The 23,083-nt window shown below is 39.1% G+C and overlaps 1 protein-coding gene across 1 annotated transcript in view; it reads left to right on the plus strand.

Annotated features, from left to right (window-relative positions):
* The window catches only part of LOC139732592 (caskin-2-like), a 65,674-nt gene extending 54,143 nt beyond the window's left edge, over window positions 1-11,531 (plus strand). Inside the window, exons 2-3 of the mRNA XM_071643449.1 lie at window positions 9,444-9,495; window positions 11,250-11,531. Coding sequence (XP_071499550.1) covers window positions 9,444-9,495; window positions 11,250-11,397 — 200 coding nt within the window. The 3' untranslated portion in view covers window positions 11,398-11,531. The remainder of the gene's footprint in view (window positions 1-9,443; window positions 9,496-11,249) is intronic.
* Window positions 11,532-23,083: the final 11,552 nt, after the last annotated feature.

The following is a 23,083-nucleotide window of genomic DNA, read 5'->3' on the forward strand; positions in this document are numbered from 1 at the left end:
GGGCCTATATGACAAAAATTGGGATGACTTACTAATGGGTGAATTTGTCAACTTAGATAGCAAGCTTTTGTCTCAAACAATGACAATAAGAAATCTGTATGCAATGCAAGCAAAAGAGAAACATAAAAATGACAGTAAGTTTGCCATGCACATAATGCTTCGACTGTGTCCTTGACGTTTGAACCAAGCATTAGTTTCATGACAGTGTTAGTGACAAATTTGATGTGATTTATGTAAATCTGCTCATAGAATGTTGTCTCCTGCCAGGAATTTATGAGGCAAATTTGGATTGAGAATGATTTCTTTCAAGACCCCCCATTGAAATAGAAAAGAAAGAGGAAGGGGTTTATTCTTCATCAACTATGAAATGTGCAGGATAGCACACTTTGTGTTTTTAGTGTATGTTTCTGAGCTTTTTGCGTTGGTACGTGGAGAATGTTTGGTTGATTTCCAATTGAGAGCCGCAGTTATTTTGTGTGATGTAAAAGGATGTCTTCTTGGAATGGAAAGAAAAAGAGAGATAGAGAGGGAGAGAAGTTTGTGTGATTATTCATACTGGTTCCCTGCTGGGTGCTTCTAGCTCTACCATGACTATGATGGGGTCACTGGTGGGGTTGATGTAGTCTTACATGTACAGACCTCTTTTTGTCACACCCTTCCATTCTAGCATCATTTTGTTTACATTTTTTCTACAAGGTCATTTGAAGTGATTTTGGCCAGGTATGATTACTTCACATTAGTGGACTTCGATTTGGGGATCAAACACACCAGAGATATGCAGTTGTGATGATTATTTGTAGGTTTTGGTTTTTCCTCTTTTGGAGTAAGTACTAGAGTAGATCGGCTTTCATTATAAGGAATAGTCTCTTTGAGACAGACACTCTAATCATGTCCATTGCTGTCTAAACCATTTCATTGATCCTTTAGTAGAAGGCTTCTAGATACTGTGCAGTACTTGTCAGGGACTTTGGCCCAAGTTGTGCATAATTTAGCCTATATGCTATATATTTAGTGAGCCTTTATTTTGTGCTAGGTAATGGGGACAATTTTGCAAGTGGTTAAATTTGCAATTGTGGAGTACGGTAATGGATGAAAAAAAAAAATGTATATTTGCAAGTCTCATTCATGCTGGGATTAGAGTTAATATTTTCATGTGTTGCTCAGTTTACAAATAGCATCAGACTCACAGAATTTGCACAAAAAAGAGTGGAATGTACGTTGCATGCAGTATCTAGTCAAGGACAATAGATTAAAAGACATTTTCTGATGCAAAGGATCCGTCAATGCCAAGTTCCACAATATTGCTTTGAATACCACTTGGACATGAATAGAGCAAGAATAAATCCCGTGTATGTAATACCACAGGCAAGCCAAGTGATAGAGATTCTGTATAAGGTAAGGCAATTTACTGTGATAGCCACCAAAATACTGTTCAACTAAGTTTTTATGAGGTGACAATTACCATCAGCAATGAACCACATGATGAGAGTGAGGGCATTCATACTGGTGAAGAACTCGTTTGTGAACTTGTTTCTAAACACACTCCATGCTTCTTCTTTTTTTGAGCAACTGTTTGTAAGTTGTAGGCTAATGCAAATTTCACTTGAGTGTTCCCCCAAACATTCCCTGAAGAACATTTGGTTAATCGTTGTTCAGAAATGTCATCCAGTCAAATTCTACGTGATTCTGGATGCTTTGTTATCTGTAACATACTGTATTCTGCTTTTTTGTGAGAATAGCAATTTAGTCTCCATCACCAGGCTCTTGAAAGAATATGTCCAATGTGATTGTGTGAGTTCATCATGCTGTATTTGGACAGTGAGGACTGTCTGCAGAGACTACAATAGGTAAAGGAAGGAAAAGGGAAGAAACCATGCCCCTCTTTTATTTTTGGTTTGATTTTATAAATGAAATGGAGATGTGTGGGAAAAAGGCAAGTTCAATAGTTTGCCTCCGTACCCAGCCACCAGGATTTGCCCAGTCTTACAGGCCAACTAGGACTGAGCCTTTTAAGCGTGTTTATTGTGGACTGGTTGGGATGTATATTTTATTCCAGCAGATAAATCTTTTTCTGTGGTTACCCCCACTCAGCTACGGGGGTAAAGAATGGGTAGGGGGGAGGAAGAGGGTGGTAGAGAATGGGAAGTGATATTTTTTGTGGTTCTCGGTTTGACTTCATGGCAACTGCATTTATGAGAAGAGGTAGGCCTATTGTTGTGGTGCTATGTTTGACTGCATTGTAACTGCATGGACAGAATTTCTTCAATTTAACACAAAAGGCATATACAGTGTTTTGCAATGTTCAAAGGTGCGGAAGTCAGCACTGGTGTAACCAAGATGTGTGATTATTCATTGAACATTGTTTGAGCTTGTTTTGGTGGAAGGAGAGGGGAAAGCTCAAGAAAGTAACCAGTTTTTCAGAGTGTTGTTGTTATTTTCTGTGAGTTTTTCTATTATCTTTGCCAGAGAGGAAATATCCATTTTGAAAGTTAGAATTAAAGGGATAGTATTGGGGGAGATGAGGATTGGGCTTTTAACTTTTTGCGAGATACCGAGAAACCACTTATGAAATAATACAGAGCATACCATTCTAAGAGAAATTCAAAGTTTATTTGATGAAAATCGGTTTTGGAATGGCTGAGACAGCTAAAAACAAAGTAAAACAAAGCGATCATGATAAAAGTTGGGCCCCATTTTTAATTACTATCGCTCTGCTTTGGATATCTTGGCCATTTCAAAACCAATTTTCATCAAATAAACAGTGAATTCCACTGGGAATTACATATTATTTCATATTTCATGAAAGGTTTCTCATTAGCTCACCAAATATTTTGGAAATGTGAAATTAGGTCTTAACCAAAACTATACGATCCCTTTAAGACTAGCGATGTCATGGCGTCCATACATGCCATTTATTGTTATTATTAGGTGATCCGAGTATCCTCTCGGATCACCTTCTGTTTTTGTACGGATTCTTTCTTCTTCTTCTTCTTCTTCTTTTTCTTTATTTCTCCCCAAAAGTTGTGCAGAGGTTAGCTCAGAAAGTCCTGTTCCTATCAATTTCAAAATTATACCATGTATGTATCATGTCCCAAAGACGACAGCGCAAGTAAAATCATAGTGATCAGTCGACCGTGACGTCACTATGACGTCATTATATGAAAACACATTCTCAATCATATCTCATTAATGGAATGGAATTTTTCAATGAAATTTACCTCACACATATTTCAAGTCAAGCGCATTCTACTCATATTCTCAAAATTCATCTATACCTTAAAACGTGCGCGTACACGCGCGTTGAAATATTTGTATGCTCAAATCGAGCTCAAATTTTTTTTGCACACGTTTCAGACCATTTAGAGCATTTTTTGAAAAATTGAAAAAATTTTACGGACGCGTACGCGCGCACGCATATACGCACGCACAGCTCATATGCAATAGAATTTTCCCATTTTTTCACACTTATCGCCTGCCTGAAATGTCAGGGAATATGTCTACCAAGTTTCAAGGCAATCCGACTCAATATGACGTCATACGGGCCCGTCAAAGTTGAAATTCCGCACGCGCGTCAATGGCGATATACAGTGCCAAAAAACCGCCAATTTTAAATCCGATTTTACTCGTCAGGATGGACGGTGACCCCCCATTTTCTTTACATATTCTGAAAGCTGATGAGTTGTACATGTCATTTCATGGGTTGGCGATTCTGGAAAAATGATTAAAAGATATCAAATTTCTTAATAAAATAAAAAGAGTAAATTTTCAAAATGACGTCATCAAATTACAAGTTCACTCGAGCGTATCTCACTTATCCTTTGTCCATTTTCACCCAGATTTCAGTATGTTGTAACTTACTTATTGCTCTTTCATTAATATAAAAACAACATTTTGATTAGATGACGGCATCACCTTGTAATATTGGATTGAAAGTAATCTTGTCAAATTTGACCAGTTTACGTGTTATCTTAATGGGAGTGCAGTTTTTCTGGAAATGAAAATTGACATGACTATCTTTTTCGAGCACTAGCTCACCTATGCTTCAGTGAATTTCTCTAAGATTTTAATATGTTGTAGCTGAGACTTTGGGCTATCGTGAGTGTGCCCTTTATTTTTTCATACGGTATCGGGATCACGTCCAAAAACTTGGTTGAAATCAAAGCTTATCTTCGATGTATTTTCATATTTCTTTCTTTTTCCAACTTTCTTTGCAATAACTCAAGAAAAACATACTCTATCACCACCATATTTTGCACATGTTTAATTCATGTCACGTACATTAGTTCATAAAATAACAACTACTTCATCAGACGCCATCTTGGGTATGTAAATTAGGGTCAAAGGTCATAAATGTATCATCCTGTATCTTGGTGAATACAAGTTCTATCTTCCCCATATTTTGCACACGAAAAGACCGTGTTACAAGGATCATTTCACAAAATAACCACTTTTTGCTCAGATGCCATCTTGTCTGTGCAGATCGGGGTCAAAGGTCATATGTACTTCTTTCTTTATCTTCGTTATGACGTGTTATATCTATGGGAGGGAATTTTTCTAGATGTGAAAATTGACATGATTGTCTTTATCGAGCACTAGCTCACTTACCCTTCGGTGAATTTCTCCCAGATTTTAATATGTTGTAGCTGAGACTTTGCGCTATGGTACGTGTTCCCTTTCTTTTTCATATGGTGTCGGGATCACGTCCAAAAACGTGGTTGAAATTAAAGGTTATCTTCGATGTATTTTCATATTTCTTACTTTTTCCAATTTTCTTTGCAATAACTCAAGAAAAATAGCCCCTATCAACCCCATATTTTGCACATGTTTAGTTAATGTTACGTACATTATTTCATAAAATAACAACTACTTGATCAGACACCATCTTGGGTATGTAAATTAGGGTCAAAGGTCATAAATGTTTCATCCTGTATCTTGGTGAATACATGTCTTATCTTTCCCATATTTTGCACACGCAAAGACCATGTTACAAGAATCATTTCACAAAATAACCACTTTTTGCTCAGATGCCATCTTGGGGGTGCAAAGTGGGGTCAAAGGTCAAATATACTTCATTCTGCATCTTTGATAGTGTGTACGGAATTCGGTACCCAAGATGGCAGGTCTGACTCCCTTTTCAAAATGAGAATCCAAACATCACACGACCAATGTCCCTAATCTCAGGTGAAAACTCGAATCATTGATTTAAAAAAAAATCGGATCACCTAATTTGTCAGTCTTGACAAATTCCGGGTCTAGTTATTTTTTAAACTGGTATACATGGATATGGAGAAATTGTGTGTAGAAAAGGAAAATGTAAGAATATGTAATCCTGCTACTCCAGTACTTGTCAAGCTAACAAAATGTATTGTGTGCATTATTTATCACATTTGTTTTTGCTAAGAATTTATATTTGAAGTCAGTATTGCACACAGACGATTTCACATGTACTTTTTGTCATGGATGAGTTTTATAACTTCAAGTTTCTTATGTGAATCATGCATATATGTCCATTTCACAGCCAGTACCCAAAAGCAAATGACACTGATTAAAATGCTGATGTATAGTATGTATGAAAGGTATGTGTACCAGTGTGCATTGTATGTGTACATGCATTTATGTACGGTACGTAAGTAATTACGTACTTGATAAATGATATTATGATTATGTATGTGATTCGAATGATATGCTCTTAAACTTTGCTATTAAAATTTAAAAAAAAGCACGAAGGCACAAAACAGAAATGTCATTTATAATGCTGGTAGTTCTAATTCAATAACATTCTAAAGCTTCAAAGAGGGGAAGACAAATAGCTCTTCACAGGTTGTTTTTGTTTTTGTTTTTTGTCTTTGGAGGTCCCTTGATTGTCCTCAATGGCGGCAACTCGCTGCAGACTTGCATCATGTTGTGACTGGCCACGGTAGTCCTTGATTCAGTGTACCCTCTCTGGCTTCATGAATTATTCATGAGCTAATTAATGAATTAGTCATGATGCTCGGGCACTCCTGGCAGCCCATGCGCGTGTGTTGATTTCAGCTGTCTTCATTTATTCCGCAGGGCTGAAGGAGTTGGGGGGGGGGGGGGTTGTAGCTACAGTTCAGCACATTTGCAGTGAGGCAGAAATATACCCCCCTTTCCTGGCCTTGTGAGGAGACTAGGGAATAATTGAAATGTGTTCCCTTCGAAGTGTGCACAGGGTGTGAATTTCATATCACGCGGCCAGGAATTTTCTTCCGTTTCTCAGCTGTGTCCACACCGGAGCCGTCTTCGGGAAAAAGCTCCATCTCATCGGAAACCGCATGCTAAAATATGCATTGTGCGAAATGCCGAGTTCTGATGGATACTGTAGGGAAAAAATACACTAAACAAACAAACAACAAAACTTTTTGAAAAGTTTTCATGTATCGTCCAAATACCTGCTATGTAGATATGATGGAGAGACATTTCTTCTAAAGTAGGCATTGTAGCATTAACATCATAGTAATGCTGAAATTATAAATTTTTTAATGTATTGCATATTGTCCAATTTGACGACTAGATACAAATACAAGGAAATACTAATTATGCGTAATCTTATCCATGAAAAATTACAGTTAGCTATCAAAGGTTCCCCACTCTCCACGGCTGTTGAGCGAGTATCACCAGATTCTGTAAATCTTTGAGAACTGGGAAAAGTCTGTATAGAACTCTCCGAGGTCGATCTTCTCAAGAAATCGATATTTGATACAGAATGTGAACTCAGCCTCTCTCCCAGGAGATCATCTCTGTTTCCTTCTCTCGGTGCAATTTCCCATTCTGTCTTCCATCTCTACTTTCGTACACCTCTACCACGTTCCCTTTTCCTTGCAATTCTGTCCTTCCCATGAGAGAGGAAGAGTAGGAGGAGGAGAAGATGGAGAAGAAAGAAGGAAAGAAGGAGAAAAGGGTGGGAGAAAGGAAGTAGCGGAAGAAGAAGAAAAAGAATAAAATGAAGAGAGGAAAATGAGGAAGATTAGGAGGAAGAAGGAAGAAGGAGAAGAGGAAGGGAGAAGGAAGTAGCAGAGGAAGAAGAAAGAAGAAACTGAGGAAGAGAGGAAAATGAGGAAGAGTAGGAGGAAGAAAGGAAGGAAGGAAAGGATGAAGAAGAAGGAGGAGGAAGAAAAGGAAGAGGGTAAAGTAGAAAATTACGAAGAGAGGGAAATGAGGAAGAGTAGGATGAAGGAGAAAAGAGGATGAAGGAGAAGGAGAAGAAGAAGAGGAAGAGGGAAAAGTAGAAAATTAGGAAGAGAGGGAAATGAAGAGTAGGAGAAAAGAGAGGGAAAGGAAGAAAAAGGGTGGAGGAGAAAAAGAAGAGAGGGAGGGTTGATGATGTAGAGGAATAAAAGAAGAGAAAAGGAAAGGAAAAGGAATGAAAGAAGAGAAGAAGAAGATGAAGAAGATTGCAAGGAAGAAGAAAAAAAAGAGGAGGGAGGAGGACAGACAGAGAAAGAAATACAGAGAGAATGAGATGGATAGAGATGAAGAGTAGGGGAAACGCAAGGAATGGGAAGGGGGGGGGGGGGGGGGGGATAAGACTAGTGGGTAACCTCTGCTGCTCCTGTGATTTGCACCTCCCCTGGGTGGAACACTGCAAGGCAGTCCCGGGGACCAGTGGAGGAAACGTTCACTTTTAAAGATGAAGAGATCAGACAAAAACGTCTCAAATCTCAGACAACCTTTCCACCTATGAAAAATTAACTTCCCTCCATACATATGTAGAGAAAGGAGATGCTATGAGGGCCTGAAAATGCATCGTTTCTATGGAGGACAGCGAGGTGATTGAAAAGCAGCCAAGTTTGTCACACGGTAGTGCCAGTAATAATCTAGGCAGGCTTTTTCATGACTGTTGCCAATTTGCAATCCAGAACCAGTGCAAAGGTGTTAACAGCTAGTGATAGAGAAAGAGATGGAGAGATAGATAAATAGATAGAAATGTGAGAGAGAGATACAGCTAAAGAGAGAGGGGTATAACCCCGTGGTGGTTTGCTACCTAGAATCGTCATCACGTAATTGGCGAATGCACCAGCTAGCTAGGCTGTGAGGTTAACACCAAAGCTGCCTTGGGGGAAAAACGGGGGCAAAGAAAGGAATCCAGGAGGTTCCCGAAGTGCAGTTGAATTTAGGTAGAAGGCCTGACATGTTTCAGGTATGGAAAGTATATAGCAGGTTTGCATCTCCTTTTGGCAAGTCCACACTAATGCAGTTTGAGAAGGGATAGAGGCAAGAGAACTGCTTTCACCTATGCTACCCTGAGGTAGACTTGACCTTTTGACCTCTTCCAGTGTTCTCTTGCCCCCCCCCCCCATCCCTCTCCCTCTCCCCACCCCCCCCCCCCCAATCATTCCGACTTGCGAGCTATTACATATCACACCTAAATAGAAGACATGTATTCTGCATGCCTCTACAGTTGATGAAATCTTGAAAATCTCAACCCTCCCCCCTCTTCCTACTTCTACCCCCTTACCTCCACTCCCCCCCCCCCCCCTCCTCCACTTGGGTGTCAGTTTGCTTGTTGTTTCAGCATCAATTGAGTTTGGGTAAGCTGCTTGGGGCAGTGAAAGAGGCCAGAGATTTCGCAGAGAGGAATGGGATGGAAAGGAGAAAAATTTAGGCATGTACAGTATTTTCCCACATTTATAGCTTTTATTCAGTTGTGTGATACTATACTTCTATTTGTACCACACCCAGTAGCTGCAAAGTTGTTGAACAGTAGAAGTTGGTCAGTCCTGTTTCATGTGCCCCACATACTACCACTCCCCCCATATAGGGATGCACCCTGCAAGTTCAGGTACATTCATTCCATCCCATCAGAATAGGGCTATGTGTGTCTGAAAAGTGTTTATCACGGGACATAACAATGTGAACTTGGAATGGTATGCGACTACAGAAGTGTGTGGGAATGGGGAAATTTGGTTCATGATATCAGGAACATTGTAAGTTATATCCCCAGCCAATAGCAGTTATAGAAACAAGGGACTTTTTTGTTCCATTTGCATCTAGAGCTTAGAGTTTATGTGAGGCTTTACAGTTATTTCAGATATTATTATACCGTTATTTCAGATATCGTTATGCCACATTGTATTAGACTCTCTCTCAGCCTGGAAAAAAAAAAGGAGGAAAAAAAGAAAGATATGTAGTGTTTTCCTGGCTGAAAGCTGTGTATGCCAGTGGCCAGAGTGTGGTGACTCCCACCTTAAAATGTTCCTATCAACTTTCAACTACAGCACTTGGGGAGGGGGACATATAAATGATTGAGTATGGCACAGTCCAGAACCGTGCCAATGAGTGACGAACATACAATTGCAGCAAATCCTTTGTTGATGAATCAATTGAGTAGTATGTCATCAGTCTTTCTGTTTGTTTTTTTGTTTTTTTCACTAACTTCAAAAATTCTTTCTTTCTCTTTCAATTTCTTCTTGTCCCTGCAGGAAAGAGTGTGTCTTCCAAGAAATCACCCCTCAACTTCCAAGATGATGTCGGGTGAGTGACCTGCCTTGATTGTGTCTTCCATTTCTGAGTATCTGCTGGTTCAGTGCAGATGTATGTTGTGTTGTCATATCCAATTTCACAGTGACATTGTTTGATATGTCAATATTGAACCGCTGAAATTTGAATGTGGGGGAAAGGGCAAGCTCGCTTTGTGGTTGTGCTTCCAAAATCAGGTCAGTGACACCAAGGAGACACAGGTAATTTTCCTTATGAAAGATACTATCTCATGTAAGCATGTTATTATGTAGTATTCATTTTCCAAAGCACAACACATTTTTGAACATGTGGGACTAGGCAGTGTGTAGCTTTGTATGAGGCCTGTGGTCCTACTGATCTGGGTAATAGAATTTTATTCTTTGGCAAAAATACCTCATCACCTGGTTACCTGTATTGTGTATGAAAGAGATCTTGTATCCCAAAGTCAGACACATTATATGATGAGAAGTAAAAGGCATAAAATGTGACGCATCAAGAGCCAACATGAAGCCCTTTTCCCCGTCGCATCTTTTCTCCGTGGCAAAGGCTATCACTTCCAGAGCAAACATTGATTCAACATTAGTCACTGGATGTGCATTCACAGTATTGAAAGGTAGTTTGTGGGAGCAAAGTGAGAGCCAGTGACGAAGGAGTGAAGATAAGATGGGTTGCCATGGCAATGACAGTGAAATCAAATTTATGTGTTCTCTTTTCTGCCCTAAATTTATTCCTTTTTGATTGAAAATATTTGATTTAATAGTTTTGTAGTAATGATAACTTCATTGTTCAGACGAGAACATGACCTTTAAGAGGTCATCTCTTTGGGTATGGAGGAGACCCATCCTGGTCTTCCAAGGAGCGGCGACACCAAATGATGGTTTCTCACTAAGTCTAATCCAGTTACGATCCACTTAAGAATAAAAGTATGTGCACACAATCGGGTTAAGAGACGGCGCTCCGCCGGACAAGACAGAGACATCGGGTCACCAGCGGAGGTCAGACCTGAGAGGAACTGAAAACAACGACAACAAAAAGCCCCACAGATGAGAGATGAAGAAGAAAGAAGCTCAGGACCAAAATTAGTTTAAGTTCGGATGCAAAGAAGGGAGACTGGAAGAAAATTTGGTAGTGGGAAAATTGGATTTTGAGCTGATTAAACAGAGAGAATACAGCACTCCTTTGAGTCTGGGGGGAGGGGGGAAGGAACAACACAAATATGGATGACATTATATAAATGAATAAAAACATGTGTCTTGGAGTCAGATATCTTGTGGAGGAAGAGGAAAAATAGGGATGGAAGGGGTGACAAAGAGGGGAAAAGGGATAGAGAAGAGGATGACACAAAGATTTGATTAACGCACAGGTTGCAACTCTGCAAAACATGGGAAAGTGTTACATCCAAAATACAGTGTAGATACTGTGCGAAATGCCCATGAACGATGTGGTTTCTTGGTAGTATAGTGTGTTTGTGTGTGCGTATGTGTGGTTTTTTTGTGTGTGTGTGTGTGTGTGTGTGTGTTAGAGTGGGTCTTGTGGTAGAAAATGCTTTCTGTCAGTGTAATTGTTGCAGTGCTCTGATACCACATGCCTGCATTCTTTTAAGAGGCGATTAGGGAGAACTGAGCAGCACGATCATTAATTGCCACAAACAGCATTTCAGTCTTATCCACCTCTTTCTATCTCCCCTAAATTTGCGGGGATTCATGATTGTTGAATGGCTTTCATGTCGTCCTTAATTGTTCTTTCTGATTTTATTTTCTTTGAAACAGTTTTTCGGCACTGCATCACGCCTCCCTCATCGGCAATTGCGGCATTCTGGGTACCCTTCTGGACAATCATAATCACATCATTGTGGATTTAAAGGACAACAAAGGTAAGGCCTTGGTATCTATCACAATTCTGTTGTTTCCGCTATGATGCCAAACTCTTGAGTATTGTATCACTCGATATTTATACTAGTTAAGTTCACATGATGTCTCTAACTGTAACCCATGTTTGTCATTAGATGAGAAAATTCTACCACCAGCATCGGGGTGTACTGTAAAACGAGGAATGTTCGCGTGCATTTTAATTTCGCGAATTTTGTGAGAGCCAAGATTTGCGAAATTAAAATTCACGTGAAAGTTCATGTCTACACTATACACATTGAATGTTAGAGGCAAGTCGTGAAAATTTCATGCTGTGAAAATATCGTGTTTTACAGTAACTGAAACTGTCAAAACCATCAGCCTTGCATACTGTAAAACAATATTTTCGTGGCATGAAATATTCGCGAATTTGGGCCGACGGCCATTTATGTGGCATGACATTTTCGCGAGTTGCCTCTATTACAAGAGTCAATACATATAGCGTAGACAAGAACTTTCACATGCATTTTGATTTCACGAATCTCGGCTCTCGCGAAATTCGTGAAATTAAAATGCACACGAACATTCCTCGTTTACAGTAATGGAAGAGTGAGAGACTGCAACTTTGTCAACGGTGAGAATTATTGGGTGAACCCGAATTGCAAGGTATCAAACGTTCCTTGTCTGTAGCCAAGGTATGGATGTACATGTAGTCCCTACCATACTCTGGAATCAAATACCCATAGAGTCTCACATCACAGGGGGCTATTGGCTGTTAAGGTTATGCCAGGACACGAGTATGAGTCGAATTGGTAAAAGTTCTAAGCACAGAACAGTAAGATTTGCCACTAGTCTTCATCTACGAGGCTCCCATTCTCAATGTGAAAGTTGTTGCTGTTTTACGTTTCTTGGAAATCAAACAAATGTACCAAAAAGAAAGTTTATTTGAATGCTACTGATATATGTGCACCTGTCAAAAATTTTGTCAGACTCCCTTTCATATAAAGCACTGCAAAAGATTTACACAAATGAGATACCGGGTATGGTTAAAAAAAAAAAAAAAAAGTTGCTGTTTTGCAGACGTGTTCATTGATAGGAATTGACAGTTGAAGGTATTCAAGGAAGACTAACACAAAGTGACCTATGCATACCTATGCAGAAGCTTTTGGGGGAAGGTATACATTTGCATTTGTTGTGGTCACTTACACCCTTAGGCAGAATATATCGGCGCACACATTCTCATGTTCGCCAAATGCCTCTGTATTGCATTACAACGAGATGTTTTCCACACAGTCTGTCATAGGAGACGTGATAGAAAGAAGCTGACCTTCTGCCGCAGATCAAACTGATGTGAAGTCTTTGGGATTTTGATATGTAGCAATTCATTTATAGAGGAATTCCGGGCCACTTTAAAATTAATCTGAAAAGATAGAGTAAGATTTCTGAAGTACAATAGTGACAATTTTGATCAAAAACCGAGAAAAATTAGGGAACTCGTAAAACTGAAGTTTCACTCATTTTAGCAAAACAATTCTTGGATAGATGATATGAATCTGCATCTTTAGGGGTAAGTTGATGATGTCAGAACCTCACAATTTTCTGTTAACCATGTATAACAAAACAGTGAAAATTCAAATTTTCTGCTATAACTTGTAAAACATGTTATTCCTTTGAAAATAGTGATCAGTCAAATATATTACTATTTGATACTGGGACATAGTTGTCATTTGATCAACAACAAAAATGGAAATTTTAGGATTTTGTGTGCAAACTGTATGGCAAGTGGTTAGGCAGTGACAGCATCAACTCATTTGCATAGTCATATTGGCTGTGTATGAAGTATATTCTGAAAATAAGTGAAACTTCACAATTTCATACCTTGATTTTTGTCCAATTTTGATTAAATTTTCACTTTTTTGTCAAAGAAGTTTTACCCTTATCAGACAAACTTTTTAACTGGTCTGGAATTCCATTTTAAAGAAAAGAAGCGACTTTAAAAATTGCTGCAGATAGATGTGGAACAGACATTTATTTAGGAGGTATTGTTTTGCTAGGTTTTGCTATGAAATGACACAAAATGTTACAGCCTCAAGATGAACACTGACTGAGGTCATTTAAATGGCACACAAACCTGTGTTTGGGACTGTTCTCTCCCCCCCCCCCTTAATTTCATTGAGGACTTTGAGGACTGATCATTGTAATTTTTGGAGTAATAGGTCTGTGCATGAGACTACAGTGTATTTTTCAGGGCATTTTTGTCTAAGTACAATAGAGGCTGACACTTTGCGGGATTTCGATTGTTGCGATGATATTCACAGTGCCCAGAGGCCTTTTCAATTTGGCGTTCCACAGCCATCTCGGTTTTGCCCTTTATTGGTGAGTAAAAAAACCTCCAGCGGAAGTGTGAGCAGCTAACCATCACTTATTTCCATTTCTTTTCATCTGTTCTAGATAGTTATTCTACCAATTTTTTTTTCTTGGTGTAAAATTACTATGAAAAATGAGAGGCTTAGGCATATTGGATTCATTTTCAATAAAAGCAGCAAAGACTTTTTTTTATATCAAAGACATCTGGGCTTTAAGTTGAGAGCCATTCATCCCCACTCATCTATCTCTTTCATCTCTCTTTTGTATACATGAAGTTATTATCATTTTTTTTTAGAGAAAGAAAAAAAAAGATAACAAAGATCAACGTAATCTTTGAGATCATGAAAAGATTTGCAAACACACCCTTGTAAATTATTCACTGATTTCTTTGTGTGTCATTCACATTCATTGATACTTTTTATCATCAAACCAATGATTTTATCTCTTTTTTTTTCACAAAGGAGGACTATATGAGAGGAAACATTCTAAGAATGATATCCCTTACAGAACCACCATTTTTAGATAGCCAATGGTGATGACAGGATTAAATGTTGACTCTGAATCAGAGTATTTGTTACTCCAAAATATGTTGCTGCCATTTATTTTGCACTTGGGTTGCTGTCATATGCTGTGTTCATTGTTACAAGAATAAATGGGCAAAGGAATCATCAAAATAATGATAATGATAATAAATTGATGAAATTAGATAAAAACCACATCCTGTATCCAAGTGTGGTTGAGTCTGTGCCACAAAAGACTACAAGACAAGGTGACCTGACAGTAGGCCTACCTCTCAAATGGGGGTGGGGGGGGGGGTGGGCTGAGACCTTTAAATGTTGCTTGATGTCAATACCATCTCAAAATAACTGATTGACAAATTGCCATTTTTCATCAATTTCAGCATCTCAAGGTACCTATCCCTGTATGATTTTGTGCATCATATGGGATAAATAGAAATGAGAACTTTGTTGTGGTATCCTAGGTTAACCTTCTCCACGTATGAACAGACACATACAGACAGACAGACAGACACACACATGCGCACGCTCACACACATGCACAATGCAAGAAATGAGTTCTTTCTAGATATCCCGTTTTCTTTGTCCCAAAGATCTCATGTCAGAGACAATCAACAGGGCCTGTGTATATTGATAAGGAAACTACAAGAGAATTGCAGTTAGATAACTGAGTGAATTAAAAGATATCTATACAGAGCATATCAAAAAAAGGTAATCCAACTTTGAAGGGCTGCCATTTCTTAATTGTCAGTTATGAAGAGCACAATGTTGGTTGTAAGAAAAGAGGAACTCTTCCTATTTCCATTGATACTTAATCATGTTGACAAATGTCATGCATGACTGAGCACATGGACTTTAAAGACAACAATGTCAAATTGCACTTTTTCCAAGTTTGCGTGTTATTGTGAAGGAACAATGCATGTCTCACTGCATGGATGAGATCTGTCAATGAAAGTTGCCAAATAGGCCAGCCTGTACGAATGCAAGTTTGTGTTTAGGTTTTGTGTTTAGGTTTTGTGTTTAGGGTTTGTATTTAGGTTTTCTCCTAACATTTGATGGTCCATGGCTGTCAACATGGCCGTTTGTCTGAAAACTTTGTCGCTCCCACAGAGGTATTGATAAAATAGGAGAGATACTGCAGTGATGTTTCACAGGGAGATATTCTATGCATGGCAGATGATTATGACGACAATGACAGTAGGTGGGACTGCAAGATGAGTGGAAATGAATCGAGATGACTGACTTCTAGGCATGGCATGCAAAAATGACGCCAACTGTGTCACGCCAGTGTGCATTTACGATATTTTTTTTCCCCGCTGCCGTGAATTGATTAGTATTATACGAGCCATTTATACGATCTCAGAGGATGTGGCTCTGGCGTGGCACCGGGCACCGCTGGGTCCGCGGAAAGAGCGGAGAGCGCGTCAACGATTATTTACGTCTCAGCATTTTCATTACCTTGGCCGGGGAATAGGACAGGCAAAATTGCCTCCAGGCATATCGGGAGCCATCTTAAATGTCTTGTAATCCACGGGATCATATTTTGTGTATGATGGAAAAAAAGGAAAGGGTGCTCTCCGCTTGGATGAATGCGGCTGGCTTGCCGAAACGGGGCTTCGATCGGCCTTGAAACGTGTCGTCCAGCAGTGGAATTGATTGGTCAGGTCTTGGGGGAGATGGGCTATTTTTCAGCCATCAAGCGGACACAAACTCACCCACTCCATTGTGTGTGTGTGTGTGTGTGTGTGTGTGTGTGCATGTAGTGTATGTGTGTGTATGTGTATGTATGTATGTACATGTATGTATGTGTATATATGTATGTATGTATGTATGTATACACCATGTACACTATGTATGTGTCTGTATGTTGCGTTTGTGTATATGTGTATGTGTGTGTGTGTGTGTGTGTGTGTGTGTGTGTGTGTGTGTGTGTGTGTGTGTGTGTGTGCATACTGTGTCTTTTTTGTGTAAGCAATACATGCCTACCAGTATGTGTATGTTGCCTTTAAGTGTGTGATATTAATGCTACATTAATACGTTAGAAAGGAGAAATTGATTGCTGAGCTTCCTTACTTTCTTGCATTGGCACGAACACTTTGGGAGTATGAATTCTTCCAAATTGGCAAATTTTCATCAATTTTGAGCCTCCAAATGGTGCCAGTATCTGCAGAGCCTGCTGTAGTCTATATAACAAGCACTCACAGACCTAACTCGGCGATAAGACATTGTGCTAACAACGAAATAGATATAACCAGTCGTGCTCGGAAGTTCATCTTTATCATTCAACTACTTCATGAATGTACCATCCCTTATTGTCAGATGTGGAGTAAACTGCCATCCATTACTGTATTTCTCCATAGGTTCGTTTGCTTGATTTCATTTTCATATGTATTCCTTTTGCTTGTGCTCATCAGGAAGTACTGTGTCTCGGAAAGAGACTATTCAGACACATTGGGCATTAGTGTGAAATTTCTGTGGAGCCAGATTCAGTGGGTGAATAATGGAAGTCTGAACATGGAAACATGCTTTCCCAATCCCCCCCCCCCCCCAATCCTTGAGAACCACTTTAAAGGACAGTGCTCCCGAGAGGGAAAGTCTCATGCACATCTCAATGAAAAATACACAATACTTTAGTAAACCAAGGTAAGTTTGTGCAAGGTAAAAGACAATGAAGGGGGAAAATACACCCAAGGATGTAAGATATGAATATTTGAATATCAAGTCGTTACATAACATGGTATTTATCGTACACATTAAAATAGTCATCAAAGTCATATTTCTGCAACTACTTGGACCACTTTTTACCAAAATTAAGTAGTTTACCCAGTCAATTTGCCGGTTTGTACAGCAGTAGTGCTCACAAGTTTCTGTGACATGTTTCAGTCCGTGTAAAAATTTCTTTCTCAGAGTGAAAGTGACTTTTCAGGATGAGACATGGCAACAGTAAAGGGTCATTAACTTTTTTTTTTGGGGGGGGGGGGGGGGTGGGATGGAAATTTGTATTGTGCCTTCCAGCTAGTATCGTGGTGTATATTTGTATAACTGCATCAGTTTTTCTCCTCTCTCATGCTCTATGTATGATTATCTTCCTCCTCCTCCATCCTAACAGGTCATGAAGCTCTCCTTACAATCTAATTAGTGCCGCTTTTTCCTCCCTGTAAAAACAGATTATGCGCCACTCGGGTCAACACTTTTGACCTCACCCTGCCCCTTTTCCTCATTTTGTTTTACTTTGTTTTCTGTTTTGTCTTGTTTTGTTTTGTTGTTGGTGAGAGAGGGAGAAGTTAGGAAGAGGAAGAGGAGGAGGAGGAGAACAAAGGTATTTTGTTTACGCTTGTTAGAAACTGCAGAACCGCTCCTGAATGAAGTGCTTCGTTATTAAACTCTTAAAAGTTCTGACAGACATGCAAAGCTCTTGGAAAGTCCATGTGTAGCCTCTGTAGATGGCCTTGTGTCTTTTCAAGTACAGATTTGTATGGATTTGGAGTGTAATGACCCCTGTGGTATTTACAAAGGTTAGAGAGATCAAAAGGTAACAACATTATTTTTACCCTTGTTGACTGATGGAAGGATTATATTGAAAGCATCCCTGGTTAAGGAGAGGAGAATTAAAGCATAGGGTCTTGAAGCAAGTCTAACACATCTTTCAATTTACTGTGACAGCCTTTGCATCTATAGATTAATCACATACCTCACCCTCGATATTGTTCTTATCTGGGGCTAAATGATCATATTACTGCAAGTGAGGGGTGATCTTATCAATGACAAATGCCTGTCAAATGTGATGAGTATGGCATTTTTAAAGAATTTTTATTTATTCATTTTTGATGATGACATTATCATATGACTGCTGTTGATTGAATTATGGATGAAAGTATGGATGAAAATGGAGATGATCTATAGGAGAAGCATTTGGTAAAGATGGGGTGCTCCTATAAGGCAGAAATTATGATCTTTGTGGAGGAGGAGGGTGTGAGATAGGGAGGGGTTGTTTGGGTGTGTAGGAATATAGGCTGTGAGAATGGGGGGAGGAAGGAGGGGAGGCATATTCACTGTTTATGACATCACTGGAGGGCACTTGCATCCCACTGTGGTCTGGAAGACTGATGTAGCATCTTGAAAGAAACTCCTAGGGATTGTATGGTTTTAGTAGAGACCCAGCTCCAGGTTTCTAGTATTTTTTGTTGAGATAAATTAGAAACCTCTTATGAAATGTGAAAGAGGATGTCGTTCCAAGAGGAATTCAACGTTTGTTTGATAAAAATTGGTTTTGAAATGGCTGAGATATCCAAAATAGAGCAATCCTAATAAAAGGTGGGACCCACCTTTTATTATGATAGCTTTGTTTTACTTTGTTTTTCAATGTCTCAGCCATTCCAAAACGGATTTTTTATCAAATAAACTTTGAATACCTCTTAGAATGGTATGCTCTGTACTATTTCTTTCATAAGGGGTTTCTTGGTATCTCCCAAAAAGTTCAAAGACCAATCCTCATCTCCACCAATACTATACCATCTCGTTATGCAAGTTGTGCAGTGGATATGGATTCCCATTGAATGATAGGGGTGGAAGGCCAGGTATAAGACGTATGTAAAGAAGTATTCAAATATGCCAATCCTACTTATAAGCTACTTACTGGGTGCGGTTAAAAGTAAATCAATTCACATGAAATAAAATTGCTTCCATATGAATGTAAATTCTTAAATTTGAAAATTCATAAGTGCATCTTCTTAGCATATTGTAGTAAAGAAGCAAATTGATACATAAGAGTTTATGTACATAGCATGTTTGATAACACATTCTGTAAACCAGTCAGTAAAAGAAAGCAAAATTAGTTATAAATATAATGAAATCTACCTGCAAAAAATGAACACACAAACAAACAAACAAACAAAGAGAGAAAAATATTGTGAGCTTTTGATCAGAGCAGGGTGCAAACAGACTTCATAAAATATTTGTATGATAAGTTTCTTGTAAAATGGAATTTGCTTTAATCCCACAGTTACAGCTGTCCAAGTTGATGTGATGGTATAATGAAAAAGAATGTTCTCAGTCTGTTGTCCACAACATAAATGCTGGTAATTGCTTATTTGATATATGGCCTTTATTGACATGTTTTGCTTGCTCACATAGGCAAGGAAATATGCAAGAAATTGTGCAGTCAAAACAATCAGAGTTAACATCTGCCCAGCTTCTTTGAAGTTGCTTTTTAGTGGGGTACAATTGAAAATGAAACCTCCCCTCCCCTATCAATGTAAACATGTGTAACAAATTTCTTCTATTTCCTGCTTTGTATTAATTTCTGACTGGTTTTCCATATGTGTTGGAGACCATGTTGAACCATTTTACAGGTAGAGTGGGATGCAGTTTCCCATGGGGTTCCCTTGAATTTTTACAGAATTCTTTTCTGTTTATAGCTTGCAAAGGTTAGCTTTGTTTTTTACAACTTGTTACTGCCCTCTTATTTTACTGCAGAGTTAGGTCAGAACAAGAGCCCATTTGGAGGGAGTTTTGATAGAAATTGTTTAGGGCCAGAAGGAGTGGAAAAAATCACCATTCACAAATTGAGCCCAGCACTCTTGCAAACTTGGAACAATTGATTTCTTGGTGTAATGTGCCGTGGCACCAGTCAATCAATTGGGACGCTTTGTGTCGGACTGCTCGTTTAAAAGCTGTAAAGCTCCCTCTGGGGAGACGTCATTGGACTATTTCCAGAGCCAGGGGTCAAATTCTGTCCTCCCAAGTAATTACACTCATAAAGAACAGCAGTGTCTGTATGCTGAAAATTTGCTTCTGCGTACCCAAGCAAAGTTCTGAGTAATTGTATTCTTATGCAGACCATATACATTTTTCCTCCCTTTAATTTGTGTAATTAAGATGTATGCGCAGATATGTTTTCCTTTCTGTGTGAGAATAAAGATGTTTTGAATGCATTATTACTAGGAAGATGATAGTAGATTGTGATTTTTTTTTTAGGAGACCTAGAGGGTACATGCTTGATGGAACTATAGAGCCCCTCCTGTTGCCTAACTTAATTGGTATTTTAGTCATTTCTATTAAAAAACACACAAAAAAATTGTTTTGAATTGTTTTACCTAAAAAAGGGAATGTTAAATGAGAAAAAAATAAAGTAGAACTAGAGGACTTTCCCTAAAAATGTGATTAGAAATGAGCAACAGTGATTAATTATATAATTAATATACCATGCATAGAAAGTATTCAACTAAGAATTATGTGCTTGCACAACTTTTCAGCATTGGATCTATAGGAATGTATACGCCTGATGTACAGTAGATATCATACCCTTGCCGTCAACATGTTATCACAAACAATTTGTTTTCTTCTTTCTACCCTTAAGAGTGCATACCCTCAACACGTATTCAGAAACAATTTATTTGCAGATATTAGGGCATGTTTTGGCAGTTTAAAATTGCATTGGGTCTCGGTTTCATTTCTATTACCCTTCCCCCCCCCCCCCTCCCCACCTTTCCCATTTACCTTTGGCGAGTGTATAGATAATTACTCCTCGTTTGGGGGAAAAATCCTCAAACAACAACAACAACTGGAGCTCCCTAACTTTCCCCTCTCCTCATCTCCCCGTCTCGCTCTCTTCTGCCAGTGCTCCTGAGAAATTGACAATTTGTGATGCCGATGCCCCGAGCCTGTTTGTGATGCTGTCATTGCTTGTGTATAGAGACCACTTTTTGTCTTCGGCTCCCCTCCCCCTCCCCCCCCCCCCCCCATCCTTTTCTTATTTTCCTCCCCTGTCTCTTTCATCTCTCTTTGGGGCTGAGGTAGTAAACACGTCTTCCAAGACACAAGAGCTCTCTACAGGTGTCCTGAGGAATCTCAAAGGAAGGAAAGATGATAAAGGGAAAAAAGAGGGAGGATGCCTAGGTCGGCCGGGGTCGAGAAAAGCTGCCTCCTTTCTAGGACAGACTAGTCTCCTCATCCAGTCACTCTTACCCTTCTTGGAAGAATCAAAAATATTTTTTCCCCCAGAGTTGCATCGATTAAATAATGCATCAACATTTTGAGAACCAGAAGAATGCTTCATCTACAGACTTTCTACAGTGTGAACTCGAAACTCTACTCTGTGCTTGAGTATACTTTAGTAAGATAAATGCTTACAGAAAGGTAACTGCTTCAGGAAAATAAGATATGGAGATAAAAAAGTTTACAAATTAATGTTTTGCATGAGAAGCATATGAAACAGTTATATAAGTCACTATCAACATAATATTTATGTCTCTCATTTACCTGCCAATACTTCTTTACTGCTGAGCAGTGACATAGAAATTATTCTACATCATTTGTAAATGCTTCCCCCTCGTGGCAATTTTTTCTTCTTCAAGTCATGATTTTGGATGTTACCAAACATACGTTAAAAAAACAACAACTAGCATTACCTAAGATATGTTAAACAACTAAACTTACCAAAGATATGTAGAAAAACGGCATTACCAAAGATATGTTAAAAACCCCAAATTACCAAAAAAGTATTCAAAGAAACTCAGATTACCAAAGATTTGTGAACAATCTAAATCACTTTCTGCTTTAAGTTTACTATGTGAGTCTTGGTCATGATCAGAATGAAGGCTTTTTTTTTTCAGCAAGAAAGATAAGCTCATATGTTTTTACTGCAGCAAACTTTCGAGGCCTTTTTGAGACACATACCAGTGAACCATCGTTGTAAGATAGAGATGAGAGGGGTTTTTGAGGGGGCTTTTTTTTTTGTTTTTGCATACCTGTGGTATGCTCACTAACCATGGCGTCACAGATAAGAAAACTTGAAAAGAAATGTTGCTGGACGAATCCGGAAACTTTGTTGGCACAGTTCACCTGGGCTTGGAGGGCATAGACCCGTATCATATGCAAACACAAAGTTAGGTGCCATGTTATGACATCATCCCATTCCAGCCCTTCGCCTCTCTGCACCACATATGTATACCCAACCTCGCACAAACTATGAGCAAAGGGCCTATCTTTTAGCAAAGGGAAAGAGAAGAATATTGCACCGTATAGAAGAGGGGTTGTCAGTATTCGTGTCACGCAGTGGGAGGAAAATCGCCGCTACTTTGCGACACGAAAGTGGAGAGAACCCTTGCTAGTCGGGAGCAGGACAAAAGGCGTCCAGCGGAGATGGCGATCTTCGACGACCCTCGACTGACAGGTAGGCTCGCTTGAGCCGTGTTCTCGAGTCCTCTTTGGACCGGCTGGAATGTCAAGTATTAATGAGAGCCTATTGGATGTCTGCGATGCCGTTGTGCACGGTGTCGCATCCACAGAAAGGGCCGTCCAATCAAGGAGGTACTAGGCAAGCCTAGTACCTCCTTGGTCCAATCACGTCCGTAGATGGCAGGATGTTCGTCTTCCAGCTCCATCTACTTTCTCTTCTTCGTTTACTCTTTTGTCCTTTGCTTTCTTTTTTATCTCATTTTTCTTTTTGTCTTTGTTCCTAGGCTTCTCTCATATTCTCATCTTTTGTTATTACTCATATTTTGCTCATTTATCTCCGCTCTCACTTCATATCATCTCTTTCTCTCCTTCTTCTCTCAAAAATACTCACTTCTTGAAGTCTCGCTCTTCCTATATTTGTGTTCCATTACTCTGGCTGTTATCATATGTCATGTGTTCTGTATCTGTTTTCTTTCACTTTTGCTCTCATTATTTTTTTTTAAAATTTATTATCATGTCATGGAGTCTCTGTGTTAATGTACATTTTAATAGAGTTAACATTGATGACTTTTAAATCTGTGTTTATTTCAGCTCAATAGCACACAGTTTTGTCAATCATGAAGAAATGACTGACAAAGAACCCTTTTTATGTGTCTTACTGAGGTGTGAGTAAGTGTTCTCTATGTAAAGGCT

This window comes from Diadema antillarum, unplaced genomic scaffold (genome assembly GCF_040938485.1).
Source record: "Diadema antillarum isolate AM-2024a unplaced genomic scaffold, OU_Dant_1.0 seq00000439_RagTag, whole genome shotgun sequence".
In the NCBI taxonomy this organism is placed as follows: domain Eukaryota; kingdom Metazoa; phylum Echinodermata; class Echinoidea; order Diadematoida; family Diadematidae; genus Diadema; species Diadema antillarum.